The 22,755-nt window shown below is 38.9% G+C and overlaps 1 protein-coding gene across 41 annotated transcripts in view; it reads left to right on the forward strand.

Moving 5' to 3' along the window:
• tenm3 (teneurin transmembrane protein 3) overlaps positions 1–22,755 on the forward strand; it is a 971,756-nt gene that overhangs the window by 909,075 nt on the left and 39,926 nt on the right. For 22 of the 41 annotated variants that reach the window (XM_087235111.1, XM_087235107.2, XM_087235110.2 and 19 more), the window contains 5 exons: positions 4,297–4,443; positions 7,394–7,610; positions 15,263–15,382; positions 18,238–18,499; positions 21,848–22,115. In XM_087235111.1, coding sequence (XP_087091237.1) covers positions 4,297–4,443; positions 7,394–7,610; positions 15,263–15,382; positions 18,238–18,499; positions 21,848–22,115 — 1,014 coding nt within the window. Of the gene's footprint in view, positions 1–2,220; positions 2,245–3,254; positions 3,276–4,296; positions 4,444–7,393; positions 7,611–15,262; positions 15,383–18,237; positions 18,500–21,847; positions 22,116–22,755 lie in introns of all 41 variants that reach the window. The other 19 variants (XM_087235117.1, XM_087235141.1, XM_087235100.1 and 16 more) reach the window with 2 other exon arrangements.

The following is a 22,755-nucleotide window of genomic DNA, read 5'->3' on the forward strand; positions in this document are numbered from 1 at the left end:
GGGATTTTTGGCCCACATGTCAATCATCAGGATGCAATTTCCAATTAGCATTTGAGGCCCTGCTCGATCTGCTTTTCCAACGGTACTGTAAATCCCAGGATGCCCGTTCTGTTTACTTTATGCATTATGAGCAATAGTGTCATGCTTTTGAAAACTGATTTACTGGAGCGCTCGCTGAATATTGAGCAGGGAGAGTGAGTCGCTTTCTGTGAGTGTTGGTTTTTGTTTCGTTTCATAAATAGTGTCGCAGAGGATTGTGGAAGATACTGTTGGGCTTTTGGGAGACTTCAAAGTGGGCTAATATTGCTTTATTCATCAGGTTTTTGTAAAGGTGTACAATAAAAACACTTGCTGTAGGATTTACATTGAAACAATTGACATGGGTGAAAATTATTCTGTGACTATTTCTTTTTAAATAAAAGTTTCTTTTTTCTATCAGTTATATACAGGATAAATTAAGGTCTCCTGTAACTTCTAATCTTGTTTTAATTCCTTATTAATACTTTAGTGTTGTGATTTACCATGCTGGTGCACCTTCTATGTTCAGCCAACTCAAATGTTATCACTTGATTGAATAGGCCATATCAGTAATTATCAGCTTATAGAAATGGTCCAGTAGAGGCCTTCTGTGCCTACTAGAAGGTTCAGAAGGCTGTTATCATCCATTCACATGGTTAATCTGCTGTGGATTGCATACGAGTGTGGCCGGAATTTAACAAGAATTATTTATATTATTTATTAAATTTCCCATTATTGTAGTTTATTATTGTCTACCCCTACCCTAAACCCAACCATGTAAAAACAGATCTGGATCTGGAGTCTTCTCTATAAGTATAGCTGATTAACCACGAAAATTATTTATGTTATTTATTAAATTTCCTATTAATTATATTTTATTAACGTCTACCATGTAAAAACAGATCTGGATCTGGAGTCTTTTCTATTAATATAGCGGATTAACCACAAGAATTATTTATGTTATTTATTACATTTTTCTGATCAATTGTATTTTATTACCATCTACCCCTACCCCAACCCTAAACCCAACCCTCACAGTAATGTAAAAACAAATATTGAGTCTTTTTTATTAGTATAGCAGATTAACCACAAGAATTATTTATTACATTTCCCATTTATTGTATTTTATTCAGGGTGTCGGCAGGGTCTTAAAAAGTATTTAAAGTTGATGAATCAATTTTGAGAAAATAAAGGTCCTTAAAAGGTATTAAACAGTCTTAATCACGTTTTACAAGGTCTTATGCCTAGTTCAAGCTTTGTGCAAAGTGTTTGACTCCAAAAAAAAGCACAAATATGTTTGTTTTTTTCTCCTGATCTTAACTACAGCATGCAATTTTTATTTCATTTATTTATTTATTTATTTTATTTATTTATTTTTACGCGATTTGTTTGGGCCGGGGAACTTCCAAGTTCCTCCATCCGGGTGATGTCACGTAATTTTCAAAAAATGCGGAAAGGTGATGTGATGCTCTCCACATGTAGCGAAACCATAGAGTGAAACAGACAGCAATATTGGAAAATGTACGTTTGCGTACTCCTGGTTGGAGAAAGCGAGTTTAAACAGTGGCTGAAAACAACCGTGTAGTTTATTATTTCAAGTTTGTTTCTTCCAAGCTTATCTGAGTTCTGTTGCACGGTTGTGCACCATTGAGTAACTTTACTACAACTGTTTATTTTCAACTGTTTATTAAGTTTCAGGTTTTATACAGATTAGAACTTGAAGTGGGGATGAGGTCTTAAAATCTTCTGAGAAGCTTTTTAAAAAGTCTTAAAAAGGTATTGAAATTATCTTTAGGATTCCTGCATATACCCTGTTATTAATGTCTACCATGACCCCAACCCTGAACATCACAGTAATGTAAAAACAGAGCAGGACCTGGAGTCTTCTCAGTTAGTATACCTGATTAGTCATGTGAATGAATGATAACAGCCTTCAGAGCCTACTAGTAGGCGCAGAAGGCCCCTACTGCTCCGTATGTATCAGCTGATAACCACTGATAATGCCCATTCAATCGACTGATAACATTCGAATCGGGTGTTATGTTTGTACTCTTTGCCTACTCTGTCGTTAGAAAGAAATGACTGTATTCAAGCAGTGCTATGAAAGCCCTTGGTTTCTGTATGCTTCTGTTTCACTTTTCACACCTTTTTTTAATGTCCTCTTTCTCCTCCTTTTTCTTCTTCTTCTTGCTCCCCGTAAAGCTCACCCGGAGACGTATGTCCAAGGTACTGTGTCTTTTCTTCTTTTTCCTCTCTCTCTTTCTCTCTCCCTTGAGCTCTTGTGTCCCGGATTGAGGTCTTTATGACATTTTTATGGCGCATTAATAACCTCTTCTCTCTCTCTCTCCCCTCTTCGCGTCTGCTATTATTGTGATTCTTCATTGGCTTCTTTTTTTGGACTGTCAGAAATCCAATCCAATGTCCTCAGCGTTCTCCTTGGCTAATGTTCCAACTTCTGCAGAACCATACCCTTCCCCCCAAGCCCGTCCCGACTAAATCACCACATCTGTAGTTTAGCATTTGCTCAGTGTCCCAGAGTCGAGTTCATTCCGAAAGCAGACAGAGCTCCACAAAACCTGCATGCAAATAACGATCAGCCATGTTTATTTTGTAATGAACTACGAGCTGGCGGTGTAAATGGAGATCAGGAAAAGAGATACTAGCAGATTCTTGTTTACTGTTACTGAGGTGTTTTTGGAAATGATTTCACAGGGCTAAATCAGTGCTAAGCCAAGTGTGATTCCAGACTCGAAAACTGGCATATGGTGCATCAAAATGCCAAGAACTCTAACAAGGTTTTTTTTTTTTAAGCGCTACTTAAAACTCTTACGGGCTTACTTTGATACGTTTACTCCAAACATAAATATGCTCTGAACATGTTTCTCACTTGTTTTATCACATTCCATGTTGCTTTTTTTCGCACTCATACAATACTAAGCAGACGTTTCTCAGAATGCTATTTGTTCGTGCGCCGAGTAGCACAATATACACACCGTGGCAATCCTCCAGACGGAGTCGGCCAAAGTCAAAACAGCTCCCACTCCTCTTTCAACATCTCGCCTTTCTCCTTCTCAAAGCCCCTCTTTCCTTTCCACCTCCTCTTTATGGTCATTTGCTTCCTTTCTATCTCTCTTTCCTTTTTGTGTTTTGAATCGTCCTTCACTTGGACTCAAGTGCTCAGATTTTTTTTGTTCATTTTCTTTCCCGATTTTTCCTCCCTCCCGGCCCCATAATAGGAGAGAGGATAGGATTTAAAGGTAATGCATACCAAAGCCCCAGGGAGACTGTCACAAGCAATCACTCCGATGTCTCTCTGTGTCTTTCTTTCCTTCTATCTTGCTTTATTTCTCCCTCCTCTTTCACTTTTTTTGTCTTGAAGCACGATGTCAGCGTGTCTATGTTCTAGTCTCCTCACTGTATTTATTGTTGTCCTTTTATATCTGCCAAATTCATCATTGTTTGTCTTAAACAAGTTACACACGCATACACACACAACTACTGACAAACGCACACACACCTGTTGAGTTTTGTTTGGGAATCCTGTGGGTCCTGTCTCCATGCATCCCGCAGCCTGACCCCTGGTGTCTGTTAGCCTAGCTTCTCCCACAATCCTCCCCTTCCCTCCGCCTGGCCTCTCTCGCTTTCCTCTGATTCCGTCCGGCGGAATGTGACCTGGGCAGAAAGTATAGCGCTGGAGGCACACACTCTCTCGCCAGCTCAGACGTCCACCCTATACTTTATGCCACTGGGATTCTATGTGTGCCGTGGCTTCACATGGATGCCGCTGCTGATTTATTAGTCTCTCACCTCCTTCTACTCCTTCCTTTGATCTCTCCTCCTAAATTCAATTTCCTTTCTTTTAATTAATTTTCTTTAAATAAATTTTCATTTGGGTTCCTCGGTCTGTTCCTTTTTTTTCTTTCAGGCCTCACCTTGAGTTTTCTCACAAATTTATGCCATCCTTTTTTAAATTGATTGGTTGTGTCGAGAGAGCATCCGTTACGTCCATGTGAATCTACAGCCTCTGTGCATCTCACTAGGCCTGTTTCAAGTCTAGCGTCAGTCTGTGTTCACCTTAAACTTTACTTTCATTCACGACGATCTAAGTGTATCTCTGTTTGGATTTACCATTTGTGTTTGACAAGTCAAAGGCACATTATGACCTGCTCTGGCCACATATGATGATTATTAATGCCAGCAAAAGAGAGAATGTTGTCACAACTATAAAAACGCGTGCCTATCCATGCTTGTGTATGACGGCTCTGTCTGTCTCAACAGAGGGATGCCCAGGTCTGTGCAACAGTAATGGCCGCTGCACGCTGGATCAGAATGGCTGGCATTGTGTCTGCCAACCAGGCTGGAGAGGGGCTGGCTGTGACGTTGCTATGGAGACGCTCTGCGCAGATGGCAAGGACAATGAAGGAGGTGAGGTCACCGGTGACTGGACGCATGAATGGTTTCATATTTCAATTGCACAAAAATGCATATCAGAAAGTGTATGTTAATATCATATGAATATTTGTCAGTGATTATCATGCTAAAAATGCTAAAATGTGCTAATTTAATTCTGAAACCAAGTCATGATAAGCTTAAACAGGTCTGTACTACACCAATCTGTCCTAAAAACATACTCAAGTTGTTACAGGTACATAAAATTTAGCATCGTACAATACTTTTAGTTTGAAACTCACTTTACTATTCACTTAAAGTGTGTCTTGCACATTATGAATGTATATAGTATGAATGAAATTTGGATGTACAGTGGTCCCTCACTAATGCAGTTCTTTTTTTCACGACCTCACAGTTTCACCGATTGTTTTTGTGTGAGTTGATATGCTTTTTTTTTTACAGCGCATTGTGTTTTGCGTTCTGATTAGCGCATTGTGTTCTGCATCCTGATTGGCTGTAGACCATTGTTCTGCACCGTCAAAGGCACCTGTGGTAGCACCCAAAAGGCAGAGGAAGATGCTAACCATCGCACAAGTTGAACTTCTGGGCATGCTAAAGAAAGAAAGAAGTTACATGGCTGTAGGGCATCATTGCAGATTAAATAAATTAAGATCAACTAGTTTTGATCTTAGGTTTCATTCTATAATACTGGACTTATTTTCCACGAAGGTTTGAACTTTAAACAAGAGAGAAAAGAGTGAAAATGTTTATGCCTGTCTGTGAAAAGTGTATAAAGTGTGTAGTGAGGGGTTTCACAGCCTTAAAATATTTTTAATAATTGTAAAAAGTGAAGCTGACTACATCGTTAATTTCGTCTATTGCGGATAACTCCTGCAAATAAAAAGGGACCACTGTACTACATCCGCCATGTTGTTCACATGATGTGAGCAGTGTTAGTTTTGCCTCTTTTAACTTCAGTGCAGTATTTTGTTGTGGAAAGTAAAAACACTTTGTAATTGCTTGATAAAAACTAACATTTTACTATGAATGCTAAGAATAAACTACTTGAGTCAGAAACGGTTTAATGATTGCAGAATACAGGGTTCATCAGGTCATGGAAAACCTGGAAAAGTCCTGGAATTTTGACATGGCATTTTCCAGGCCTGGAAAAGTTTTGAAAAAACAGAAAAACCCACTAAGTTTTGGAAAAGTCAAGGAAAACAGATATCTGTATACTTGAATATCGATCAATGACCTCTTTTCTGTCTTTGGCTAATCACATACTTTCACATTATAATTGGGTTTAAGCATTATCTAAAGCAATTTTACATAGATATAAATATAAATTGAACTAAATAGATTGTTGCTTGTTTTACTATATGCTGAAATTTGAACATGCATTGTTTTTCTTTTACCACGCATATGTAAACATCACATGAAACATTAGGTCATGACAATGTACTTCAAAGTCTTTGGAATTATAGTAGTAAAAATGTGTATGAACCTGGATATACTATGGAAGTAGACATGATTTGACACAGTGACATTGTTTCTCACTGTCTTATCACACATCCTTCAGCCTATCAGAATGTAGCACATTAAGGCATGACCCTAAAACCACAGACGAGTAAATCTCAAAACTCGAGTTTAGCTTAGTGTCTGGAGGTCTTTCTTCTTGTCTTGACAGATATCAGGGGAGACCGACTCTGAATACCAGAGCATCTCTCTTTGCTTACATTTAACAAAAATGACAGGCCTGCTCACGGGGCCAGCAGCTGTAAATCCTTCTCCACTGATCCTGCATTCAGGGCGCGTGTGTTTGGAAATAGAACTTTTTGGGACATGTGAGGTTCGAAAGTCCGGTATGAGGTTTCGTCCTCGCGAAAGCCAAGAAATCTTCTCCACAGAGGTGAATACGTGAACTTCTAAACACAGCACAATTCCAGAGTATTTGAGGAGATTATTTTTCTAGTTGGAGATAATGCGGTCTGTAACATCATAAATCTGAAGGATTTACAGTCCTCTGGAAGCCTGACAAAAGGCTTTGAAGTTTTTCCAAAGCGGAAAGAAAAATATACAGTAAGGTTATGATATATTCTCAGCCGTACAGTAATCGTGCCACGTATTGCAGGTTTCTTTGAATCTGGCTCCTTTTGAATAGCCATTACAGAGAGGTACTGTAAAAAAGATGAGGGCGTATAGTTCTGTACATAAACAAATATAAAAAAAGAAATACATTTCTCCTTAAATACATATACATGTCCAAAGATCCCATTACATGACCTCTGTTTTGTGTGACCTCAGCAAGCTATGTTAACAGATTTTGCTCTCTCTTGAGGAACCTTTTCATGTGCGTGTTGACTTTGGCCGTTGCGGACCGGATTTGAAGCAGTGTGAGAGTTACGAGAGGTCCAGATCTCACATGAAGTTGCGTGGTGCTTTTGGCAGGGGGTGCCGGGACACTCGTAAGGCAAAACAAACAGTCAGACACTCTGTCTCGATCTCACTAGAGCGGTGTCAGCTCAGGGTGCTGTAAAAAAAGAATTGGCCTCATACTGATTAGCGCAACACAAGCGTGTGTTTGCGTGTGCGTGTGTGTTTGCACATGTGTTCTTTTACAACCCCCCTGTGACGGCGTGCCAGATGTACACAGGGCTTTTTATAAACTAGCTGAGATGGATGGCAGAGGTTTATGGCACTTACCTGCGGGAGATCAGATCACATTTCCACACAAAGCATTAACCAGGTGTTTACTGATAGAGGCAAGACAATGTGAAAGAAGCAGGAGAGGATATTGCTGTCATGTCTTTGACCCCAAAGGTGACAGAACAAATGGGTGGACGGTGTATCAAACATAGACTTAAAAACGTTTCACTTCTCTCACACTATAGGACAGCAGTCAGGATATATTGTAAGACTCTTTAACACGTAGCACCTCATAATTTTTATGTGCTTTGTTAAGTTAGGTGTGTGTCTGTGTGTCCAGATGGCCTGGTAGACTGTATGGATCCAGACTGTTGCCTTCAGAGCTCGTGTCAGACTCAACCCTTCTGCCGTGGCTCTCCCGACCCCATCGACATCATCAGCCAGAACCAACCCGCAAGCCCTCAGCAAGCCGCCCAGTCATTCTATCAGCAAATCAGCTTCCTCACTGGCCCAGAGAGCACGCATGTCATTAATGGAGAAAACCCCTTTAACAGAAGGTAGGATTGAGCAGTCCTTCACAGTTTTGAGGTGCATTGAATGTTGTTGTGCAAAGTTCAATAAGGAATAAAAGTAAAACCAGATTAAACTTTTTCTATTAGATCAGTTAGAATGGAGAGCAAATTATGGACATATTAGTAATAGTTGCATCAATTGGAATAGTTTAGCCAAACATGTAAATTCTGCCATCATTTACATCTCCTCCACTTGTTCTAATGCCCAATCCCTATTTTACCCATTAGCCGTTCCCTTTACCCCTCGTTTTGCGCGTTCATGTGAAGGGGTAGGGGTGTACTAATTCTCTTTAGCTTAAAGGGGTAGGGCTAAGGGAAAGGGCTAGATACCCTTTGAAAGGGAGATTTTTCAGGACCATACTCGAAACAAAGGGTACGAAAATTTCCCAGAATACAGCAGCCACAACAGCAGGATCGATGCACCTGGAAGTCAGGAGACGCATAATTAGTATTTTTTTGTCATAATTATGAATTTTTACAACAAACAAGAACATTCATTTATTCCTTTTCTTGTCGGCTTAGTCCCTTTCAAACAAGCACATGTTTCAATATATTTATAATGGTGTTTGTGTTTTACCGTCATGCTTAAAAAAAAAAAAAAAAAAAACCTTAAAATAAAAAGCGCTAAATTTCACTATCTGTAATCCATAATAATAACTCCTGTACAGCAGTCCCACAACACACTTTCACATCTGACACTCATGACACTTGAATCCCCTGTCAGAAATTTTAAATGGCTGGGAATTAGCTTTTTACATTGTCTGCTATAATGTTAATGTTGTTTTCTTGTGTTAACATAGATGAATATGGATACTGTGTAAATGCACGGTATATTTACAGTCTTATTGCCACATTAGATCGTTATGATAACATGATATCATAGCCTTCAGTGGTTTCCTGAACATAAATACATAAAAGCATAAATACCAAAGCAGGCGCGATCGTCTGATCTCATATGAAGTGAGATCACGATGACATACATATGATGACTTGTGCAGGTGCTGTTGTGGTGTCCCATTTCTTAGGGGTAAATTTTAAAGCCTTTTCCCTTCACACTCTGTTTCAAGGGCCAAGGAAAAGGTGAAGGGGTAAGGGTACAAAAATAGAGTTGGAAATGAGCGAAAGTCTGCTTGACTTTATAACGTTAAACACAAACAAAGTTGTTGGGAATGGGTAGCCATTAGCTATGTTTTCATCCAAATATGCAAATTAACTTTATGTGCAAAACTGAAATACCGCATAAAAGATATAGCAGTTTCCATCCAACAAGTCAAAGAAAATAAAATCATCACTTCCTGATTAACTGGTATCAGGAAATATCAACAGGAAAAAAAGGAATTTGCCTTAATAAATGACTTGCGCCTCAGAAGACAAATTCTGACACGCAATGAACAACGTGGTGCTGTTTGAAGGTGTGGAACGCGGAGCACAGATGCTCCAAAATGCACATAAAAATAAGTGGATTGAAACATAGCTAATGACTTCCATTATATTAATGTCCTATAATGGATGTCAAAGGCTATAAGTGGTTTTAGAAATTTCTTGAAAATATCTTGTTTAATGGGAAAAAGCACTCATAAGTTTCTGAAATTACCTCAGTGAATTAAATGTGAGTAAATGTTAGTTTTTGGGGTGAATTGTGCATTTATTATATCATGATCATTTAATGTTTGATGATAAATATTGAACACGTTAAGTAAAACACACACAATTTATCATATTTGTGGTGAGGCTAGTGAAAATATTGTCAGAGCAATAAAAAAATCTGCTGACCTAGCTGAAATGTATTCTGAACATCTAACAATTAAACAATTGTGTGTGTTTAAATTCAGTGAGTGAAATTGATTGGCTGACCCAATGTTAAATGTTTTGTTATAATCAGCTTGCCAGCAAGCATGTGCGGTAACCATCAGTCAGAAAATATATATAATGCATAAAAATTACTCCCTACAATTGCTCCTAACAGCCCTCTTTAAGACTTCATACAGTTGCCATGGAAACAGATGTGCTGACAAAACCTCATAAGAACTGTGTGACCCGGGCTACAGAGGGAAAGATTTTCTGAAGTTGCATTAAAGTGTAATTTACAAATTATGCGCCTCGATTTGCATTGTGTATAGGAGAGCACCATAACGGTTATGTGAAAGAGATGTTAGATCTGATAATGGACGCTTGAATAGGCAGTGCTAATAATTAAGCTGTCACATCTAGAGCGTGGGTTTGTCCGAAGCATCTTCTCTCTGTTTGCTTGAATGGATATAATCATTTTCACTTGTCATGGTCAGCTGCCGCCAGGGCTGTGTTTTACCTTACACATTCCTTTGCTCTATCAATTAGCCACCTGTTGCTATTTCAAGCCCCTTCTTTTTTTAATGCCGTTAATGAAATTTCCTCTCATTGTGTCTGACCAGGATTCATTCGGTGTGTAAGGTAATATCTGTGGAAACAAGCTGACTGATCTTCTGAGACACCACAAATGCTCGCAGTCACGTTTCAATCTGACTGATGCGTGATAATAATGCAATAATGATCAGTTTGTTTATCTCTTCCCCTGCCTTCAGCGCGTAACTCAATGCACATGTTCTGTTAAGATGGAAATCGCGTTCAAGTTAGCTTGATTACACTCAAAAATTGCTTGGCAACTGTGATTCGGCCATGACAGATAACACGATTAACTACAACAAAGAGTTTAATAGAGCCAATGCCGGTGCCCCATATGTGAGGACATTAAACCTTTAAGTACCTCTGTGGCAAGATAAAAAACTGATCTGATAAGGCGAGGTGTAGACTAATGTGATTTAAAAATAAATGCACAAAACCACGCGGAGCACATCTGCACTGAATATCGGTCATTTTGGCTGGAAAGTTTGTTCGGCAGTCATCGAATGTAACACAAACCATGTGTACCAGACTCCCTCATCCTCCCAGCTCATGATAAAATAGAATAATCGCCTGCTAAATAATATAAATGTTTAAGTAAACAGTGTAGTCTCTGCTTTTTGTATTCATTCTGTTCCGTTTGGATCGATTTGTCAGCTTTTATCCTGATCTGCTTTTTGTTTTAAAAGACAAATGGGGATAAAGGACAGAACACACACACTCGCATTCACACATACACACTCACATATAAATATATATATATATTTAGGCTGGCCGTAGAAAGGGTGTTACTGTGGTTATATATATCTTCACATTCTGCCCTCTGAGTACAGAAGGTTTCAATGAAGAAACCGTTTCACTAAGAAACAGTTGCTGTTTATGTGTATCTTCAGGGTAACTACCTATTGATTCACAGCATAAACATTGTAAAACAACATGCCACTGGAGCAAAAGTGCCAGCTCTTCAATTTTCCGGAATTAAGTATCTGTCACATACCCTATGCATCCCAGCCGCCTCTCTGCAGATGTTTCTTCTGTGTCATCTTCAGCCGTCCGTTCACTTATACGCCTGGCTCAGCAAACCCCTGCCTGTGTACATGAAAATGTCTTGTTTTCATTTTGCTACATGCTTCCCAGCACTAAGGGGCCCTTTAAGCAGATTAAGCTTCTGCGTGGTGCATGCTGGCAAAATGGAAGGTGTTTTAAGCAGTGAGATTTAGATGGAAAACAACTGGAGCATTGAGCGGGTCAGCGGTCCAGAGAAGCATAGAAGACCGCATCTGTGTGACCCTTTTAAGAATGAAGAGAATAACCTTGAGCACCTTGGTAGATGTCCACCTGCATCCAGCCATAATCCTTCTGAAGGTTACTCTTTGAGGGAGCAGAATGGGCAGAGACGAAATCAAAAATCATTTGTTTGACTGTTTTGATTTAGATTTTCGTTTTTTTTTTTTTTTTTGTCTTTTTCAGTTTTGTTTATTTTATTAATTATCATAAATATTGGAAATAGCCTTTATAATTTTACCTGTAAAAATGCCATCTGCATACATTTTGCTCAGAAATGTATTTTTATTGAAATTTTATTGAATAATTTTAATATATTTAATTATCCTTAAAAACTGGAGAATTAACACTTTGCATGTTTTCTGCTGCATTCATTCTTCAATGGCGATGGGACCACGCCAAAATTCATCCCGCCACAGCTACAATACAGCTTTTCATTCAAAACCTTCAGTTGTTGCTATTTTTTATAGTGATATATAATTGTACCAAAACTTATTAAAATGTAAGTGAATTATAGCAGAGCAAACTTTTCTGTAATCTGCTATGTGTTATTTGTTTACCCCTATAAGGTTTACATGCTGACTGACTGACAGGGCTGCGTGACGCCAGCAAACATGACGTAGCTTTCAGTTATGATGAACATAATTATACTTTATTTATAGATAAAGGTCTGTGGTTCTGCATGCAAAGACTTTATCTTGCTGGCGTTTATGGCCGTTTCACTTTACTTCAGGAAGCATCGATACCATTCTGTACGTCTGTTGGAGACATTCATAAATATTCCTATCAAATCTAATAAATACTGGAGACATACTCGTTACATAAACGCGAGAAGTTTTGAGCACAAACAGAGGAAATCGTCGCACAAGCAAAGAGATTTGCATGCTCGTATTACATGAATACGATCTCGACATGATAATAGGAAGATCTGTGTAAAAGGCCTGCCACCACAGCTGGAAAAAAAATCCTAGAGGAAACACTGCTTAGGCCAAAAAAATCCATAATGTCCTGATTGAAACCTATTAAATCGACATATTTATATTCACCCCAGTGCTATTTTACAACAGTATAAAATTATGTCATGTTAATAAGCTTGTAAAAAAATACTTTTTTTTTCCATTTTGGCCCTCTAATTACTGTTCTATAAGCATTCACAAGGGTTAAATTCTGTACTGCTTTCTACTGTAATTTACCCGATCAACCTGGGGTGCGTTTCCAAAAACCATCATTAACCAACTAAGGTCGCAAGTTCCATCTTTATAAACATTTCCCAAATCCATCGTTCCAGTAAACATTCACAAACTGCATAGCAAACTTGTAAGCTTGCAATTACACCTGCACAGCTGTAGTTAGAAGCATAGTTCCTGGTTGTGTTCTATTCCTAGTTATCCTCCCTATGCCCTATTCATTTAGAAGATTCCAACATTTAAAATTAAAATGATTAAGAAAAGTATGAAAGTCATCTCTCTTAGGTGTAATTTGCTTTCAAAGTATTTTTACAGTTCAGTTTTAGCGATCAGCATGTTGACAATTGTGTTCCCTTCACAGTGCACTTTGAAAACATGAAATGTCATTTTGAATGTGGTCATGGCTCATAATAATAAATCTATAGGTGTTAAAAGCGGAAATTACACACTATGCCTTTAAAGCTTGCGAAAACAAAAACATATAGTATATTTTAATGATTTTTATTTATAGTAGGTTATTTATTAGGAATTTTCACTAAAGGACATTGGCCTGTAAGAAGATTTCTGCAGTGGTTTGAATGTGTCAAATTGTAAAAGTAGACTTTCACAAAAAAATAAATAAATAAATAAATAATAATAATAATAATAATAATAATAATAATAAATCAAAGAAAATAAGTAGGATTTTTTTATTCTAATTAAATAGAATTACAAATAGAATTGTAAATTACAACCATTAGCAATTTATATATGAGATTAAAATATGTATTAGCTAGTTCATGTTTTAGAATAGAATGTGGAATATTTCCAATAATATTTGTAAAGGAAACATACTGTAAGCCCTAGATATGCTGTTTACATATATTTCAATTAATATGGAAACAAATATTGGATTTTTTGAATTGCATGTGCTTGTAAAACAACAATCTGGAGAAAAGTTCATTGGATTTTTCTTTAAAGAAGTAGTTACTCCACCCCATTTACAGTGCCATTATAGACATTTTACATTATAACTAACGTGGTTCAAAAAATGGATTTGCGACAGAGAAATTACGGTTTTGGAAAACACTTATCACTACATCATTCTTTTGCCAAACAATGTATTGTACTTTGATAGTTCAGCCACGAGTTATGTTGTTGTTTGGTAAACACACCCCTGGGCAATACATTTTTGGAACCACCAAAATTGTTAATAAAAACGACTTTTGAAAAAAAAAAATTATTTAACTTTAGATTTAAGCACACATTGTTTTATTAAAACTTTTTTGTTTTTATACTTGCTAGACTTTTTATTAACTTTAACAAAAATAGTTGCTTTGATCATTATAATAGTTGTAGTACACAACATCCATGTTTTTCACCATGGTGCGAACACAGAGCATGTGGAAGACATGCAAGACAATTAGTCGAGTGATGTTTGTGTTCAGGCCAAAAGAGAGAGAGAAATACAGCCCTGAGGAGGGTGAATTACAGCACGCTTTTAGGACACTCAGCTAACGTTAGACAACTTTGTTTATTATCTCACACAAAGCAAATGGGCTTTCTGAGTTACGGTCACGTCATGACCAATGGCAGCTTATTTATGGAATGTTTACCTGTGCATGTGACCCGAGGGTCATTTCCACACATCCTTTAACCCAGCTCCAAGTGAGGGGCAAAACCACCCTTTGATTCAGTGCAGCGCAGCTGATTAGGCTTCTAGAAAAGCAGTAATGACCTGGAAAATCAGCCAATAAGTAGAGCGAGGTGTCCTCAGCACTGCAGTGAAGTGACTTTCTGCTTTCCTGCCATTGATTAACAGCTGAAGCAGATCTCTCCTGCCCATCTCACCCAAAACAATCCAGGCTCTGATTCTCTCGGTTGCTTTGCTATTTTGTTAGAAGTGCGATTGATCTAATTAATGAATTAAATTTGCCAACTGATGTCAAATTAATTACAATTGATTTGATATATCAATATGTGCAGAGAAATAAGAAGATTCAGGTCATTTATGTATTATTAAAACAGATTTTAATAATAGATTTATCTCTGTACACATGCAGACTTTGGTCATTTCAACTTACTTTAACATCTTACAGTTTAAACTGGTATTTCACTCAAAAAAATGTAATTTACTCATCCTTGGGCTATTCTAGATGGTGTATTTTTTCTTCAGTTTAACATTAAAGATCTATACCTTTTAACCATAGTTCTTGGTGATTTATATTACACGAGTTAAAGCATATATATGTACAGGCTAGCGAAATTAATACCTATGACTTTTGATTTTACATTAAAGTCTTCTGTGAAAGAAACTACTTTCAGCTATATTCTGTTGGGTCAGTTGTTTTAAATTGACAGCCTATTTTGTGCAATTCGAAAGATAAGCGCTTATTCAGAAAAGTCACGGAGAATGCAGTGTTCACAAGTATTCATAAGTATTCATAGGTATTCATTCCCCTGCGGGAAGGTTGCCGTTTTCAAACAGCTCTTTGCCCACATCGATCCTCATGAAGCTCCTCGAAGGAAAAGCAGCCTTGGGAATTAAAGACATAAGAATCCCACAGCAGCCTTTAAGGGACTGAATTATGGCCGTCTACAGAGACAGGGGCACAAGAGTCACATAAATAAGTGTAGAGTGAGAGTGAGAGAGAGAGGCAGACTTTGTGTGCTTTCTAGTTATTTACAGTGGATTAGACATTTTAACATTGCAGTGAAAGCTTAGTGAATCCATGTTCAGTCATGCTGTAAATCATATTAATGGTGTGTGTGGGGGTTTCTCACCAACTGTTTGTGTTTGTTTTGCAGCCTGGTGTCCATTATAAGAGGGCAGGTGCTCACTGCAGATGGCACACCTCTGATTGGAGTCAACGTGTCCTTTGTGCACTATCCAGACCACGGATACACCATCACACGACAGGACGGCATGTAGGTTGAAAACACAAGCAGACATGCATCCATACTGTTCCTGTCCTTGAACATCACAATACAGCACAGGGTACAGATGTCACCAAAACCATCTGTTTAGTTACGTCTGGTATTTATGCATAAAATATACATAAGCTTTGATGGAATACGCACTCTTTTATGGCTCCACAACAGTTTGTGAGCGTGTGTGTGTGTTTTACAGCACGCTATCTTATCTACCAAGATCATCTCATGAAAATGTCAGCCATTGCTTCAGGAAGCAGTGCTTTAGCAAACAGCCTGTTTAAAATGCATTGAATTTACAAGGGTGGAATCAATCAGCCAATGGCCCGCACTTTCCCACACTGTTAAACCAGTCGCAGCATTATTAAGAAGCTGCAGCGCTGCAATCATGAAGGCCTCAGGACTGTTACCAGCAAGCTGTTTAAGCAGACATCTTTGCTGAAGGAAAGGGAAATGTAAGGAGCCAACATCATGTACTGTCATGTGTCGTTGCTGAAAGGTAGCAATCAAGCAGAGAGGAAATGTAAATTCTGTGAAATTAAAGATAGAATCGCAGTAAAAAGGGTTTAGGTAGAGCTAGTGGACTGAATAGGGCCACTTGATGGAGCAGCTGAATGAAAAATGACAATGATGTCATTATTAACCCACCACTATGTCTTTCCTAACCAGTTTGACTGACTTTCTTCTGTGGCACACTAAAAGCATCATTGACATCAAACCTGATGCAATAAATCTAAAGATGCCATATTTCATTTAAGGGCTACAGTCATATAACTGGTACATCTTCACAAGACTTTAAATGTAGCAGACAAGAAAGTCGTTCCATTGCTGCTTAGAAATTTTAGGTTAAGTGTTACTGTATAAGTTTCTTCAGAATATTGTCCAAAAATTATACTTTTTGTAGATATACTGTACTTTTTATATCTACAGAACAAACATCTTAAATTTTTTCGCACCAATGTTCTTTTTAAGTTGCCAGTCTGCGCCAGCATTTATAATAATTTTACAAAATATTTGAACATTTCTCAGAATATTTTAACAAACAAACAAACTTGAATTTAATGTTCCAATTAAATGTAAATAAATCCTTTTTTTTTTTTTGAACATTCTGTTGCTTGGGGGATAGAGCACATTTCTGAAGTCCTCAGTGAGCAAATCAAAGTAAACGCAGCTGCAGCTTAACTAGTGGATTCAGCATTAAACTCCATAGTGTTATAAATGGAATTATTATGTTTTTTATTATAATAGGTTCATTATGAAATGTAAAAACATATATATATATATATATATATATATATATATATATATATATATATATATATATAATGGATTAGTTAATATGCTTAAAGTAAAGTTTTCTATTTATTTTTTTCTTTTATTTTATGGAAACTTTGGGTAACACTTTATTTTGATGGTCCATTTGAGTATTAGTAGACCTGTCTGCTTAATATCAGTTGATACTGCTACTTCAACAGACATTTAACTGGCTATAAGAAACTTTTCAAGTATATGTCGACTAACCCTAACCTCAACCCAACAGTCTACTTATAATTTAATGAGAATAAGCTGGCATGTAGAGACAATGTAACCTAAATTCAATAAATGGACCATCAAAATAAAGTGTGACCAAACTTTGCAAAACAGCTTGATATATTTACTTTCGGCCCACAGCCTTTAATCAAGCTTTTTGGCCTTTCATGAGAAAGCGTTTGGACACCCCTGGTCTAAACAAAACAGTATATAAAGTGAAATGTTTTATTTAAGGGTGATACGTTGCATTTATCATATTTCTAAACCAAAGAATAGTAAATTGTTGACAAACACTCTATGACAAGGAAGCACTGTGTCATAAATTCCATCAGTTGAGGGGAAAGTGTTTATGCTTTGGTATGGCACAATTCCAGAATTTGAGGTGATTTCACCTGCAGTTGTTTTCTTTTAAGGAGACAGCGAGCACATGAGCGACACTGACGAGATGGGTTTGACCATGACCCTGCATCCCAGAGCATCCCAGAGAAGTGTTAGAAAGAGACCGCCAGAGAGATATGTTTAATAGAAAATGTGATGAGAGAAGAGGTTAGACTAGAGAGTGGGCACCCAGACTGAAATAGAGAAAGTACAGAGGCTATAGATGGAGGGAGTGTGTCTGAGATTAGTCCACTCAGCCAGCTGTTGCAGCTCTTGAAAACCACAGTGGGGCAGGCCATAAAAACGGCACTGAATAATCATGCCCACACCTCTTCCACATCCACTTACTCCAACAGGAAATCAAAGTACCAGCCACGCAGCTGTTGGGGACCAATCACCAGCAGTCTCTACTTCAGAGCCACTTGGATGTTCTGCCTGTGTATATGTGGGCACACGTGAGCGAATCTTTACGCTTCTGCGGGCTTATTTGTGTTCTCCCCTGCAGCCTTTGCAGAATATGGGAATATAGGACAGTATGCTCAGTTCCTGACTAATTTCCTTCGTAATAAGTCTCTCATGGCAACAGAGAGAGAGAGAGCCGAGGGAGGGTTTTGGCTTTTACACAAACGCAATGATAAAAAGGCTCAGCCACATTATCATGCATTTTTCACCATGGCAAGGCCCTGTGTCAGGAAGGAAAGGACCTTCTTAGAAATGCTAGGCTCAGAGGAGACATGCACTGAGATCAGGAAGGTTAAAGGAAGAGACAATTAAACCAAGTCTAGCCATCAGCTCTCATGTCTAATTCATCTCAGTTACTCACCGCCGTAGAACATTTCTTGCATATTACCCATACCTAGTTTTTTTTATTTTTTTATTTGCATTTGATTTTTGTAATATTTTGTACAAAATAACCAGTGAAAGATCATTTTTTATCTCTGCAGGTTTGACATTCTGGCAAATGGTGGTGCTTCACTGACACTCAGCTTTGAGCGTGCACCCTTTCTGACGCAATTCCGAACAGTATGGATCCCATGGAATGTCTTCTATGTCATGGACACGCTGGTAATGAAGAAAGAGGAAAACGACATCCCTAGCTGTGACCTGAGTGGCTTCATTCGACCAAGTCCTCTCATCGTGGCCACACCCCTCTCCACCTTTTTCAGATCCTCACCCGAAAATGGTCCCATCATTCCAGAGACACAGGTAGGAATCAGTTCTTAAAATCCAGGTGTATGTGATATTTTATATATACAACTCGCAATGTGGTTCATGGAAATTCACTAACATACCATTGAAAATGGCTTGAATTAAAGGTGAAAGAAAGGTAGAATGAATGCTCATTAATTTGCATGTACAGAAGAGGGTATCATATGGCAGTAGACAGTATGAGTCATGGTGAGGAACGCAGTGAGTCTAGACGTGCTTTGTGCAAGTGTGTTCAGTTAGTCAGAAAAGGAGGTTTTGAGAACAGTGATGGCGCTTAAAAAAATCGGAGGAAACAGTCTGTTCTCTGCCCTCAACCAGCACTCGGTATGCAGTACTAAGATAAAACAGAGTTTCGAATCTCAGTGCAGCCAGAGCTAAAAATCACCACAGCCCCTCATATTGAGGAGATATTGGTCAGCATTTTATATCCTCCCGCACGCCCTCCTTTTGTTCCTTTTATAGTGCAAATCTACACACGCTATCCCCTACATAATCTTTGCAAAATAACTCAAGCCTCTTGCTGCCTGTCTGTAAAAATGAAAGCTGGACCCACATCAGACCAAGCAAAGCACCACGTCTTTGGAGAGATGAATATAAATGCACACTTGCTTTGTCTTGCACAAAACAATTTTTAAGGTCTTAGAGGAATAGTTCAGAAAAAAGAAAGGGAATTCTTCTATTATTGTGCCCCCTTGTAGTGCAAAACCCCAGTGACTTAAGTTTATTTGTAAAACACAAAAGGTATGTAAAAATATCATTGCTGCTCTTTTCAATGTAATGAAAGTAAAAGAGAATTAAGGATGTTTAATTTTTAAACAAGGAGCTTTTAATGAAGGCAATGAAGGATTTCCTTTTAGTAGCCCATTGGAGCTGAGGAATAACGGCTCAAATTCATCAAACAGCTTTTGTATGGCTTCATAAGACTATAGCTGGGACTCCTTAATACTTTCATTTTACTGTTATCATACTTTTGCACCCCGTTTAATTTGATAGTATAAAAACCAGCTCTACTTTAAATAAATGTGACCATTTGTTTTCAAAGAAAGATAAAAGAGGAAACCGGTCCTTTAAAGCGATAATAAAAAGACTGACTAAACAGTTAACATTGAATCATTCAGTCACTTTTTGTGCTGATGGAGAGGTCCACAACACTTGGCTCTGTCCTTTCTGTTTTCTCCTCTAATCTACCTTGTGTCCAGATGTGTATTTGATCCCTTCCTCTATAGCCTGGCTTTTCCACTCTTACCGTTCTGTGGCATGCAGGGGATGGGGGGGGGGACATCCACTGTAATGCGAGCACTCAGGGCCAACACATATGCTGTCTTACGAGTTTTGCTCAGAGACATAAAGGAGAAAAATTGTTTCCTTATTTTCGACAGCACATGTAACAGGCCACACTCCTCTTCCCCTGTTTCTGCTCAGTCCCAAAAGGGGCGTCTGTCCCCTCTGTGGAACCCCACTCATCAAAGTAGATGGGTCCTGATTTGAATTACAGCCTGCTTTGAGAGCAACTCTAAACAGGGGTAATCAGACCCAACCAAGTTAGCATTTAATATGGGGCTTTTGGACCTCAGCTGTAATGGCCTCCAAGGTCTTTTTTTACCCGAAGCGTCATACATAAATGGCAAACAGACATCCCTCAGCCCCACTCCGCCAGCGCTCGTAATGCTTAGCGGCCGTGACACCGAACGGGCAGGCATATTGCTTCCACTTGGCCATTGCGCAGAGCTGGAAAAAATGTTATTTGGCTGGAAGAGAATAACACGTTTTCACGTCCACAGAAAATCTCCATGAGACAGTGGAAAATCACATGAGACGTTCAGTGAATGAAAGATATATGGGATGTGTGTTTCTGCTTCTAGATCAACTGCGTCCTATAAGGCATAACACCTCTAAACACATTAAGAGTGCATTGATTCAGCTGCTTCGTGCAGAAAAACACTAACTTCCCTCCTTCCTTACCATAAAAAAAAAATGCTTGATGATAAAACTCAATCTGGTCTTTATTACTGTGCATTTAATGGGCTGTATCAAATGAACTTTCAAAGCCTTTTTTCATCTTCCCTTTCGTTTGGCAAATGAGAAAACATTTTGCTTTAATGCAGCCATATGCACTTATGGCCCTTGCCCCTGTGGCTAAGAATAACACGGCTGCACACGTAGAGAGACGGCAGCGCATGCGGTGCCATTTATTAAGAGTTTATAGCAGACGGAGTAAAGCATGTTATTAGCTCAGACTCTGTAATCAAAGTTCACAGAGGGGAGGCTGGGTGCATAGCATGAATGCATTGTGGCTTATAGACGCTCTTAAGTACCTACGAGCATAGGATATGCACACACATGTGGATGGCATCAACTGGTGTTAGGGTTGCAGCGCGGGCCCTTCAAATTGAGAGAATAATGCTTCAGTCATGTCTGTGTGTGCCTGAATGTGAAATAGGGTGAGATAAAACTGCCAAACTCTGTCTTAACTAGCTGCTATTTTATTTCATCCCTCATCTACCCTTATTTGCCTGTTTACCTAGATTTTTTTGTAGTTGCAGTCACAGACTGCATATCAAAGGTTCTCTCAAAGCCATCTAGCCCCCTCTACTGATCCCCAGAAAAGTGCAGCGGCATCCAAACTGACAAAAAAAGCGAGAGAAGAAAAGAAATTCCCTCTGGCTCTCTTTGTCCTCTGTGTTAGAGAAAAGTAAATGTCCCCTCCCAGTAGGACACTTGACAATGGCATGAGCTGGAAGACAGGGGGATTACTGTCTTTCCACAGTGGCTTGACTGGCTTTTCATTAAGCACTTGAGGAGAAAGCTGTGATGCAGAATTTCTCTGTTGATCCAAGCTGCTCCTCATCTCCTGTGCTCCTTTTGTGCATCTCAAAGAGGGAGAGAAATTAGCGCTAATGCTCTGAACTTTGGTGACTCCTCACCAGGGGCACCTTTAAATGCCGCTAACTGTACGCTTGTGTTTCATCTGGCTCGGCAGGCCAGCATTCTAAAAGTCTGAAATCAATCTAGATTGAACTCCTCTACTGAAAGTTGTGGCCCACACTCCTCTGTCTGTTGACTATTTCTCGTGGTCGAGCATGTGGAATGTGGTACAGTAATAGCCTCCGACAGTGATGCAAATATAAGCATGTTCCGCCCGTGAAAATCTCCCTCATTAGATCCAAGATGTCAAGTAAATGGCGGTCAGAGCAAACACAGGCACAGATGTGCTTTAATCCTGCGGAGAGAAAAATCGGAGGCCTCATCCTTGCCTCTAATTCCTCTTCCAGATGCTCCCGAGTCACTCCTTCTTCTCTCCCCCGTCTTCATTTATCTTCACCTCTTTCTCTCTTTGATGTGCAGGTTCTTCAGGAGGAGACGGCGATTCCCGGTAGCGACCTGAACCTCATGTATTTGAGTTCACGGGCAGCTGGCTACCGGCCAGTGCTCAAGGTGACCATGACCCAAGCCACTATCCCCTTTAACCTCATGAAAGTGCACCTGATGGTGGCTGTGGTGGGACGTCTCTTTCAGAAGTGGTTCCCTGCAGAACCCAACCTGTCATACACCTTCATCTGGGACAAAACAGACGCATACAACCAAAGAGTCTACGGCCTGTCCGAGGCTGTGGGTGAGTAACCACACAGATCAGAGACTAAATTCAAAGATTGTTTCCCATGTTTTGATATTCAATTTATTATTTTTTAAAATCATTTACAGTGGTCCCTCATTATTCACGGGAGTTCTAAAATAACCCACAATAGGTGAAATTGGTAGTCAGCTTTATATTTTTACAATTATTAAAGATGTTTTAAGGGTGTAAAACCCCTCACTACACACTTTATACACTTTTCTCAGACAGGCATTTTCACACTTTTTAAACACTCTCAAAGTTCAAACCTTCGTAGAAAAATAAGTCCAGTATTATAGAAAGATACCAAAGATCAAAACCATTTGATCTCCATTTAGTTATTCTGTTATGGAGCCTTCCAGCGGAGTAACTTTTTCCTTCTGTTAGCATGTCCAGAAGTTCTACTTTTTGTGCGATGGTTAGCATCTTCCTCTGTCTTTTGGGTGCTACTGCAGATGCCTTTGACGGTGCAGAATGTTTCGTCAACGTTGTAGAGAGAAAACTTTCACACAGTACAGCACTTCACACTGTTAGAGATTGAAGATTTAAGTCGCATTCCGAACGCATTCTGTACTGTACAGGAGACACGGCACGGAGATTGATTAAAAATGGTCTACAGCCAGTCAGGACGCAGAACACA

Source organism: Danio rerio, chromosome 1, assembly GCF_052040795.2.
Source record: "Danio rerio strain M-AB ecotype USA chromosome 1, GRCz13ab, whole genome shotgun sequence".
Classification (NCBI taxonomy): domain Eukaryota; kingdom Metazoa; phylum Chordata; class Actinopteri; order Cypriniformes; family Danionidae; genus Danio; species Danio rerio.